We start from the raw sequence: 11,186 nt of genomic DNA on the forward strand, positions 1-11,186 counted from the left end.
TGTTCGGTTATATAGAGAAGAAATGGCCACTTTAGGTTTCATGTTTCGTTTTCATCGATTTTTACGGGCAAAAGCTCCTTGGTAATGTAGAATATGATATACACTTGAATGTTGCATTTTACTCTCTAGCCAATGAAATGTCATTAATGTCAGCATTAGATTATAAAAATAAAAATGATATTTTATTATTATTTAATTACAAAAACCAACAAAAATAATATGAAAATGGCTAAAGAGGGTTCTTCTGTCAATTATGGCATCAAGAATGTTGTTATTATCTTTATCATTTGCAGAAGTATACAGCGCAAGTACTATCATAAAAACAATAATAAGGGGTGGGTCCGACTCCTAAGTAAATACATAAATGGTAATGAATGGACATAAATGTTATAGCCAATATGACGTAGGTGGAGTTCAGTGAACATCCATAACAGCATTGTATCGGCTACATATACTCTTGCTGCGTCATATTGGCTAACATGATTCTAAATGATATTATTTCTTTGAATTCAATTGAATTTGCCCAATCATTTCACGTCACTTTAAATTGCGTATTTTCCCCCACATATAGGTCAAAACAAAAGGATGGCATGATGAAGCTTTTATTCCCAAAAAAACAAGTGTATTTTGTACACAAATAAGCAATCATCCGTAGAGCAACAGCGCCCCAACGTGGGTTATCAAAGATGTCACACTTCATTAAAACGCCCTGTAAAAGCGCCAGTCATGCTAAAACCAGTCTATGGCTAAAACAGGCACATTTAAACGGGCAATGCACTTTTGTGAAAAAAGCGAGGATTATACATTTAAAGTTCCCCGATTAATTTAAATAACTGGAAGACAATGTTTATTATTTTAATTGGTGACTTATTAAATAATTGTCTTGACAAACACTAATGTTCCAGATGTACACAGTAGATTTAATTGATTTATATTAATAACTTTATGATACGCAGCATCAACATTATGAAAATGTGCCTAATTATTAAATCAAGTCCAGAACAAAATTGAAAAATCTGATCTTTAAATTCTTAATCGTAAAGTTTTTAATTACTTGGTATACATATGAATGACTGCGTGCTAATTAATATAATAAATACGTGAAAACCATAATAAAGTAAAAAAAGTGGAGACAAACACAGGAACAACTTCTATTGTCTAGTATACATTTGCTCTATTTTCCTTTTTCTTGATGTTTATTAAATGCGTAAACATTTTCAAATAAACATAAACTAAATGTGTTTTATTTAATTATTCTGACTGTCTGATGTGCTGATTTTACTCTCTAGAGTTGGGTTGGTTGAGTAACCGTAGTAGTGACTGTGTTGTAGGCTATTGCTTCTTGGTTTTCTGTTGATGTGATGTGCATGCCCTTATGTGGGCTACTGAGGGAGATGTTTCTACAGAATAAGCGTCACTGCTATGGCACCGAGTCATACTGACTATTTTGAACAGAGAACACGTGGCACTGATTCTGGAGAGAGAGAGAGAGAGAGAGAGAGAGAGAGAGAGAGAGAGAGAGAGAGAGAGAGAGAGAGAGAGAGAGAGAGAGAGAGAGAGAGAGAGAGAGAGAGAGAGAGAGAGAGAGAGAGAGAGAGAGCGAGAGAGAGAGAGAGGAAGAGGGGCGCACACACTCCTCCTTCAGTCCCTCCAGCCACGCACACACACTGACAGAGCTGCAGTGGTTTGTACAGTAGCCCACAGCTGCCTGTGATTTCACTCTGCTCCCTTAAAGTCTGGGATCGGACGGTACGCGAGGGCAGAAAAGAGAGTTCGAGACAAGAAGAGACATTTGATTTGGAGATTATTTTACTGTACACCGGAGGACAGAGATGATGGAGACTAAAGTGTGGATTGCCCTTTGTGCGCTGCTGCTTTTTAACTTGGGATCCGCTGAAAATGGTAAGTAGTGTTTTTTGTATTTGTTTTTTCCCCTTGACTTTGTGCTTCCGGTTTCCAATCTAGTTAATTTGTGCTACAACAATTCTGAATGGTTTACTGTGTCACACACGCACGCACACGCACACATCTCACCTGCCTCCGGGCACCTGTGGTGTTTTTTAACAGAGTTTCGAACTGACAGATATGAAGTGAGTTCACAGCCTATTTTGTTACACCCTAAACAGTTCAGTTCCTCTTGTTTGTTTTCATTTTAAACTTTTGACATTAGGGGATAGAAAGACTCTCCCATATCCATATGTTTTTTAGTTTTTTATGGTGGCCTCGCAGCTGGTGTGGAGCCTCTGTAATTTGTTTAACGGCCTCACACTTTATCTTTCCCATCACATCACTTCCTCCCTCCCCCTCTCTGCTTCTTCCTCATTCTCCATTACATTTACACTCATCTCACACATCCTGTTTTCCGCTTCCCCTTCCTACCTGTTCTGAACCATTTCCCCCATCCAACCGTCTCTCTTTTTTCTCCATCAGTGTCTCTCACATAAAAAGAAAATGAGACTATTGACATTTGAAAATATTTTATTGGGCAGAACTGTCCCATCAGTTCCTCCAGCTGAAATTCAAATGAGAAGAAAACAGCCGGCTCCACTGCAGGATATTTATGGGCTGTAAATGAGCAGGGAAGTACATTGTGACAAATGACACCTCTAACTGTGTGCAGCAGCACACTGTCATTATACTGCATGCATGCTAATTGGCTTGCCTAGAACAGTGTAAAGACTTTATGAACAGATTTTAAATCAAAGCAATGCAACCAGACTTTATAACATATGTTAATTGTATTAGGTTGTATTTGCATCAACATACAGTATAGAGATTTAGGGATGTTGTTTAAATTTGACTTTGATGTATCCAAATATGTATTTATTTCTGTTGACACTGACTCAAATGTTTAATTTCTAAAAGAGATTAGCTCTAGCATTAGCTTTCTTAAGCAGAGCACATTTAATATTATACAATATGTATCTTACTTTACATTATAAATGCTCAAAAGACACAACCTATCTAATACTCTCTTTTAATTTGGCAAAAGAATATATAAGTCACTACATATTATTCATTAAACTAAAACAAGATTGTCCTAATCACAATGCCCAAAGCTTTGTAATAGTACATATAAACTACATTTAAAAGTAGTAACAGTTCAAACACAGTTATTTATTGTCTCTCTTGTCTGGATGATTTAAAGACTACACATTTTAGTAACATGTCATTTATTTCCGATAAATCCTTCTGTTCGGATGATTAAACATTTAAAAAAAAAGAATAATAGTAAAAATGCAAAGTTGTTGTGTAGTATGTGCAGTATTTTTGGTTTCTTTTAAGTCCATTTAAGGGGCTGGGAAATGTATTTGACACAATAAATAACATAACTAACTATTGAGTTATAGCGAATTCAGGCTCTCACATGTAGCACAATAAGACCTGGGACTGTAAAAGATGAGAGGCTGGAGGCTTGACATGCAGCTTGAGAGAGGTCACATTGTATGGCAGTAAAATAGGTTCAGATGAAAGGCTGAAGACAGCATGCACAGAGTGCTCTCCAGCCTTTTCAATCATGTCCTGTGAAACCAAGACGTATGGGATTTTACAGTAGCAGTTCGATGGGTTTCACACAGAAGCTATTACAGATAGGCATGTCCAGAATTGAGTGTTGAAGCGGCAGACATCTGCTCGCAGAGGAACGGTTGGCTGTCCTCTAACTGGCAGGGGGGGGGAAGAGAGCCACAGCTACTTCCCGCTGCACGCTGCATTGGCCTGGAAAGTAAAACCCTGCAATATCTGCAAAGAGGAGTGTGCAACAGCGTAAACAGTGGCTCTCTTTATGAATCTACTCTGCACACACATATCTACAACATACTACTCCAGCATTTGACCTTCACAGCTCTAATGGAGCTAAAGTGAAGGAACAAGGCCAGCATTATAGAGACAAGCACCTCCGCCTATTTATGAGTGTGTGTTTTGTATCGTTTAGAGTTCAAACAGGTCTCTCTCTTTCTGTGTGCGCTGATGAGCTGAGTGAGTGATTATGGAGGTAATGAAAGGCATCATGGCAGTGTGTTAGTGAACGGTAATGACATTACATTACAACAGGGCTCTGGCTTTCATCAAAGGGCAGCAGGTAGAAATAGAAATGAAGACTTGAAGAGTTGAGCTAAAGGCGGAGGAGAGAGAGTGAGAGAGATCGAAGGTCTTCATTAAAAGGATGTTACGTCACAGAACAGAAGTTCCTCAGGTCTTTAGGGGGCTGGGGTAGATGTCATGTAAAGCAAAAGTCAGTCAGCCCTTAACCATTATTTTATATGGTCTGATATTGTGTTTTACAGTCATTTTACAATGTTCTGCCTCATTGCAGTTCCCAGTATCCATTTCCACAACAAGTGATTGGGATACATCAGATTTAAGACATGATTAACAAGATAAAAACACATTTTGGCTGCTCAAATAATAGTCCCTGCACATACGCAAAACAAAATATGGATTTGCAAAGTAACAATTAGATGTTATCTTCTTCTTTTGAGACATTGCACTCATCTTTGTTCCGATGAAGCCGCTCACTAGGGCTGAACGATATATCGTGTCATGGCGATAACCGCGATATGCGCATGCGCGATATTCACACCGCAGGGACGTGCGGTTTTATTAAAAAAAAAAAATGCTAACGCACTTTAGCACAGAATTAAAAATAAAGATACCCTTATTACTTATCGAAACTGCACATACAATAGATCCGATTAAAGCTGAGACTCCACAGATAATTTAAGTATAGTATCATCACTAAGCGATCCGATCTCGCGACAGGGGAAGCAAACACAGACATCACAACACCCTTTACGGAGCTTTTACGGGAGATCGTCTCACCGTAGCTGTCAATCTGATCCAAAGACCTGTTCAATGGAATTAAAACGAGAAAAAACGCGGCTGAATCGGTTGATCCATAGGTTAATAATGTATCTGTGGCTTTGAAGCAATTGTTTATAATCCATAATTCAATTTGTATGTAAAAATCGGAGCACACAAGTTAGCTGCTAATGGTAGCCAGCAGAGTGTATGCAGCTTCCGGTTTTGGCTACGCGTCACTCTCACTCCTTATTTGTTCATGTGTTGGTGTGTGTAGAACTTCCCCTCGATTCCATTGGCTCTAGCAGTTATAAAGAGATTGCATTCGTCAAAATCGACCAAGGGGGGCCAGAGATATGGAGAATCCACCCAAATGACCCCAGAAGTGTTTTTTGTTGTTGCTAAATCTCTCTAAAAAGGTCAAATGTCACTTGTTTTGCATCAATCTTGATACAGGGTACTTATTATATGTTGTACTTTGGATTCCTAAAGCTTTTAGTCTATTAACCCATCATCCAAGGGTAGTTTTCACTATAAGTAACAAATAATTTTTGGACGGACACTATAATTGACAGTTTTTTACTATGTTCAATCTGAATTGTCTTTAAAATAAAAAACATCTATATTGATTCAACCTCTATTTATACTCAAGGGTTCATTGAGGGGTGACCCTCTTTCACAATAAGATGAACTCAATTACAAATACAAAGTAAAGAAAAGTAAAACATACATTTAAAAAGCCATTACAACTTTCTGATAAGGAAACATTATTTAATGTTCTAGGCATTGTAACCCTGAAAAAGTGCTGAAAGGTATGAATGCATAGTCAGATAATGTTCTCTGGATAAATTATTTATGAGAAAACACTTTTTAGTTTTAATAATTGTTTGGATAAACAGTGGCCTGTGCTGACTGATAAACCCACAGTGATTAAGATGGTTGGGATGTTTGCACAGTGTCTGTTGTCCCATGTTTGCTAGAAATAATACGAAAATAGGCTATTCAATTCTCGTAGACAATTCCAAAGACTGACCATTATCAAAATGTGTCTTTCCCCATCAGATGAAGGCCCTGCTCCTGCCTCCTCTTCATCACAAAGTGTTCTTCCTGTAGAGCTGTCTCCTGAGGCACACTCTGAGCTTCCTGACATCCTGGACCCAATCCATCATATCACAAATTCAAGTTCAAAAAGCAACGGTAGTTTGATTGTCAACGCAACTACAGAAGAGGAAACAATGATCAACGGTAACTGCAACTCTGTATTTGTGATCCCTTGTTAGTCACTATAAAACACACAATGTCTGATATGATAGACTGAATTAGTTGCTTGACTTGTCTACTGTATGTTGTGGCAAAGAGAAATGATCTGATGTTGAAGTTTGCCAGAAGGGAAGGTTTGTGACACTTAAGAAGAATTTAGTACAAAGTCAGCCGCAGGTGGCTTTGCGTTTAGCAGCTATATTTAACAAAGTAAGTCCTTATCTCTTTTTTCCATGTTCAAAAGTGGGCCAAAGTGAGCGTCTGGGTTAAAGTGTTGACAGTCAGCTGGGCCTGGATTTTGAAAACTAGAGAACAGATCATGAAAGAAGGTTTAAAACGGTGTAAGACACAAGTAAATGAGTAGAATTAAGACGGTACGAGTTGAATAATTAAGGTGCAATCTGTAGTGAGAGCCAACGGATGGTAAAATAAACTGAGAGAGAAGTTGGTTGGTGTTGAGGAGAAGAGAGAAGTGATTAATGCTGTGTGACTTTTCACAAGGGGGTGAGAAAGGTAGAAGTGAAATACTCCCCCCTCCAGACACACAAACTCTTTATCTCTCTCACACACCGCTGCTGGTTCACGCATCTGACTCATGAACATATTTACAGGCAAGGCACCATTTCAGGGACTATTTTGTGGAAGAAATACAGTTCATATTAGAGTACTGTAAAAATGTTTATAATTTTAAGATAGAGATATTCAACTTTTAGTTTTCTGCCTCCACACAATACAATTGAGGCGAATTGATTTATATTTGTGGTGCCCGCAGCTATGAACATTTACACTTTAACAAGTGTAAGAGAAAACAGCTCTGCTAACAGCTCTTTGGTGTGTTGAGCAAGCTAACATGTTGATGTTAAGCAGGCACAAAATTGAATTTGTTAGCATCTTAGTTTAGCGTGTAAACATCCTAACATATAACGATGTGTTAATCTGTAAGTAAGTACAGTTAAAACATGCAGCAATTGCAAAATATTGGTTTTTATTCATGGTCTTAGTGCCCATACAGAAGATTACTATTCAAATGTAATCTGTAAATTCTATATTAAGATAACCGAATAGGCAGAATTAGTATTTAAACGTTTTCAGTGCCAAGAAGTTGAGACACAGAACATTTTACAAAACGTATTGGAAATGGTTTTCAAACTAGGATGTGCAATGCACCTACAGCAACATTTAATAATGAAGCCGTACTTGTCAAGCAATACTTTATAGGAAATTCTGTGTGCTGTGGTTTTGTCACCGCAGTACTAGAGGAAGTTATGTATTAATTTAGGTTAACTGACTATTTTGCAGTCAGGCAACATCAACACAGTTCTTACATAAAGGTATTACTCAGCAGGCTAGTGATACCTTGGTGATTAGACATACAGTATTTCAGCGTGGTAGAAAAATGTGCCCAGTGGAATCACAATATTCTTATAATAATGTATTTCTATTTGTGCAGATACCAACATCACCTCTTCTTCAGAGGCTGCCGTTCTTGAAGGCAATGGTAACCAAACAAATCTGACGACATCTCAGCCTCCAATCCCTCCGTCTGCGAGCCACGCCCCCACGTCTCACACCCCAACTACCTCCACCTCCACCGGCCCCACACACACAACTCACTCCACCAGTGTCGTCACACCGACCTCCACGCCACCCACAACAAGTCATAGCGCACCTGCAGTTGCTGACTCCGTTACAGCATCAAACCAAACCACTCACAGCACTTCTGTCCCAACACCTGAACCACCAAAGCCTGAAGCTTCCATAACTGCGATCATCATCTACTCCAGTTCAATGCCCACCACCAGCTCCTCTCAAGAGACCCCCAATTCTGAGTCAACGTCTCGGCAAAACACTCTACAGCCCGACGAACACCCTGAGACCCCCACCAAACCCCAACTTGAGACAACAAGCAACCCACCGAGCAGCCCCACCGCCAAGGCCGAACCCCTAGCCGATTTGCCGTCGCAGCTCATCGTTGGGGGTGATAGTAAGTGCCTCATATCTTCTGTTGTTAGTGCATGAAGTTCTTCTGCCGGGATATTGACAGAGCAAAAGTGAATTGGCTTCACAACAAAGGAGACACTGTTCTTTGTTTTCCAGCAGAAGCCAGTCCTCTACACACACAGACACTAACACAACCCCCGTCGACATCTTCTGCAAGCACTGACACCACCAGGCACTCTACAATTATGGCTGTTTGGGAAAGAGACAGAGGCAGTCATGGGACTCTGTTTTCTTTCTTTTTCTGTAGCCCTATGTTTGTTTGCTAAATGATTTTTATATCTACAGTATCTTACCTCCACCTTGAAAGGAATTTTACCAAGAAAATAAGGAAAACCTGATCACCTCTACCCACTGGACTTTTGGTTTCAGTTGAATTCCATATAAAATTCTCTCTGCTTCTCTAACTCTTTGTGGATTTATTAGGACATGCTTGGCACCTCGCCTCTTTCCACTAGCTAAAGGAACAGGATGCATCCAGTGCTCTGTGGTTGTTGCTACTTTAAAACAGTAAAGTTTACAGAAAAGTCTTCCATAGCAACACCCATATACAGGAATAAACAGACAAAAACGCAGAGAAAATGCTCAGAAATATGCAAACACTGAGAGACATCAACATAGAAAGGTCAAGAATGATGATGTAAGAGAGTAAACAGCACCCTTAGAGAAAACCTAAACATACTGTAGTGTATGCACATTCAATATAAACTACTGGATTCGAATTCTAAAAATAAATTGTATAATTGTGCCCTATAAATAAATTCAATTACTCAACCGAAGTACAGGAAAGCTTAACATCACCATCCTGTGTTTGACATTTCTGTCATGGGCTGCATGATGAACACTTGAGCTCCACATGCTGCTGGTAAATCTATATTTAGTTCCAGTCACAGCTTTACACAAGCTTCAGGAAGCGAAAATTCTTCTATTTGCACCACGTTAAATCCAATCCATCTTAAACGGTGTATTTCCGGGACATTTATTAGAGCTACAGCATGTCTAACAATGAACGTGTCCATCTCAAGTATCTCTTCTGTTTTCTACTTCCAGCAACGGTTGTCCGTGACTCTCCCACATTAGACCCCCTCCTGGCTGGCCTGGTTTCAGCCTTCATCATCACTGCAGTCATCATCACACTGCTCCTCTTCCTCAAACTGCGCCGGAGAGACAACAGACCAGAGTTTCGCAGGCTGCAGGACTTACCTATGGTAAGAGTTTGTGACATCCACTTTCAGTCCTGTCCCTGAAATATCAACTTGTTCAGATAATGTCCAGCACTGAGTTACTTTACTTACTAGTTCTAGTAGTATATCAAAGTTGAAACTAATGTCTTTCTAATGTTTAATGAATAATTTACTTTAATTATTTAAAGCTATAATATATAATAGCTGTGAATACTCAGTTGTGTTATTCCATTTCCATTTGTGCAGGATGATATGATGGAGGACACACCCTTGTCCATGTACAGCTACTGATGGATGCATGACAAAAAGAAATGCTAGCTCCCAAATACTCTCCTTGAAGCCAGGCTTACGCCACAGCTGTGCAGAACCTGGCAATTCTTCAGCAAAAACACAAAGCATTCTGGGCAGGTGTGGGGAAACCTCTGGATGCTTTCATTTATCTTGATCCCTGACATTAAGGAAAGGACATGATTAAAGCTGCAATGGACAATGAAGAAATCGCCCATGTTGGGGTCCTTTTGGCAAAACGTCATGTTGGTCCCAGTAATTCGAAATTAGGCCTCTGATGAATAATGTATGCTTAACATTTTTCCGCCCCTCATTCGGGACTGGGGAGATGGTATAATATATTTTGATTTCCCTAGAGTTGAAAGGGTCTAAAGCAGGAGGCAAAATCATCAGTTGCATTCATCATTTGGACGGTTCACACCTGGACGGATTCAGCCTGTCCTGCCAGACTCTCACCGGAGGGTACTGGTCTAATTTCCCTGTTATAAGTTAGCGGAAAGTCTGGCAGGCGTACGGAGAAGCCTGGGAAAAGAAATGAACATAACAAATGGCCTGATTATAGTGTTAAAAAAGTTGCACTTTACTTTTTCAGGAGTGGAAAAAATGAGAAATGTGTTTGTGTATGGGAAAGATTGAGCTTGTGTATGTGTATGTGTGTGAGTCTGAGGGGCATATGTGTATTTTTGAAGGCGTTATGGGGGATATTTAAGTGTTTTTTTCTTTTGTTCATTTTCGATGTTTAAGATCCTGCTGCCTTTTAGCCTGATTTTGATATGTGCAGTGTGAGTTTTTGTTTCTTTCCCGGAGTCTTGTGTCCAGGGGAGAGTGCCTTACACATCTTATGAACAGCTCTTAATGCAAACTGTATTTATATTCAAGCCAACTAACGTCCACATTTATCAGTCATTCCCAGGGCTTTGTGTGATTCCCATTCACACGCACATATAGTGCCAGGTTGCTGCTCTGACTTGCCTGTGATTGAACACTCGCCTTGAGCAGGTTCCCCATCAGGCCCTCATTCATACAGTGTCAGCTGCAGACTGAAATAGGCCCGTGGCTTACCACACAATGTTAGCATTGTCCTGTACTACTGATGATTGCATCATGCAAAGACAACTTCATGAAACTCTTCATGCTGTTTCAGCGGTTCTTCAGCCACAGACCTGAAAGCACCTTGTTGTCGCAGTAGGCAATTTCACAAATATTCCATTAATAATAAAATAATGTAGCAGCCTAATTGTATGTGCTTTGTGTAAGTGCAGGAAAATGGGAGTGGAAATTAGAGACAGTCAATAGAAATAAATTGGAGCTAAAACTTGCGTCCTCAATTTAAGTTTGGAGCCCTGAATAACTACAGATGGATGACAAAATGAAGGGAAAGAAATGAACATAAAATGTGGGGTGTTCATAAGTACTTAAATGCATGTCATAGATCATCGACTCAAGGAGGGATGACTCTTGAAAGACATATTCTGTCGTTTATTTTTTTGAAACTCGTCACCCCTCTGTACATCCGATTCTAAATGATACTCTATATTTCTGATACGTGTCGAACGTGTGTAAGTATCCAGAGAAGGCTTTTCGCTGCCAGATGTTGATTTTGAGCTGTTTGTGTTTTATGATTAAAAAGATTTTGAAACCCTCCCATGCTTTTCA

At 39.5% G+C, this 11,186-nt stretch overlaps 1 protein-coding gene across 2 annotated transcripts; it reads left to right on the forward strand.

Annotated features, from left to right (window-relative positions):
- The first annotated feature begins 1,615 nt into the window (after nucleotides 1-1,615).
- Nucleotides 1,616-11,174, forward strand: LOC117555103 (uncharacterized protein PB18E9.04c-like). 2 transcript variants are annotated; one of them, XM_034229828.1, is made up of 5 exons: nucleotides 1,616-1,902; nucleotides 5,863-6,045; nucleotides 7,511-8,044; nucleotides 9,109-9,266; nucleotides 9,489-11,174. In XM_034229828.1, the coding sequence occupies exons 1-5, from the start codon at nucleotides 1,833-1,835 to the stop codon at nucleotides 9,531-9,533; spliced, it is 990 nt and encodes a 329-aa protein (XP_034085719.1). In that variant the 5' UTR covers nucleotides 1,616-1,832; the 3' UTR covers nucleotides 9,534-11,174. The 2 variants fall into 2 exon arrangements, with proteins under 2 accessions (XP_034085719.1, XP_034085720.1); XM_034229829.1 differs by lacking the exons at nucleotides 9,109-9,266; nucleotides 9,489-11,174 and adding an exon at nucleotides 8,161-8,642.
- The last annotated feature ends 12 nt before the right edge of the window (nucleotides 11,175-11,186 follow it).

The sequence above is a fragment of the Gymnodraco acuticeps genome, unplaced genomic scaffold (assembly GCF_902827175.1).
Source record: "Gymnodraco acuticeps unplaced genomic scaffold, fGymAcu1.1, whole genome shotgun sequence".
Taxonomy (NCBI): domain Eukaryota; kingdom Metazoa; phylum Chordata; class Actinopteri; order Perciformes; family Bathydraconidae; genus Gymnodraco; species Gymnodraco acuticeps.

Coding starts and splice junctions, on each gene's coding strand:
- LOC117555103 (XM_034229828.1), top strand. CDS start 1,833: ATGATGGAGACTAAAGTGTGGATTGCCCTTTGTGCGCTGCTGCTTTTT. Junction 1,903..5,862: donor CTTGGGATCCGCTGAAAATG/GTAAGTAGTGTT, acceptor TTTCCCCATCAG/ATGAAGGCCCTGCTCCTGCC. Junction 9,267..9,488: donor GGCTGCAGGACTTACCTATG/GTAAGAGTTTGT, acceptor CCATTTGTGCAG/GATGATATGATGGAGGACAC.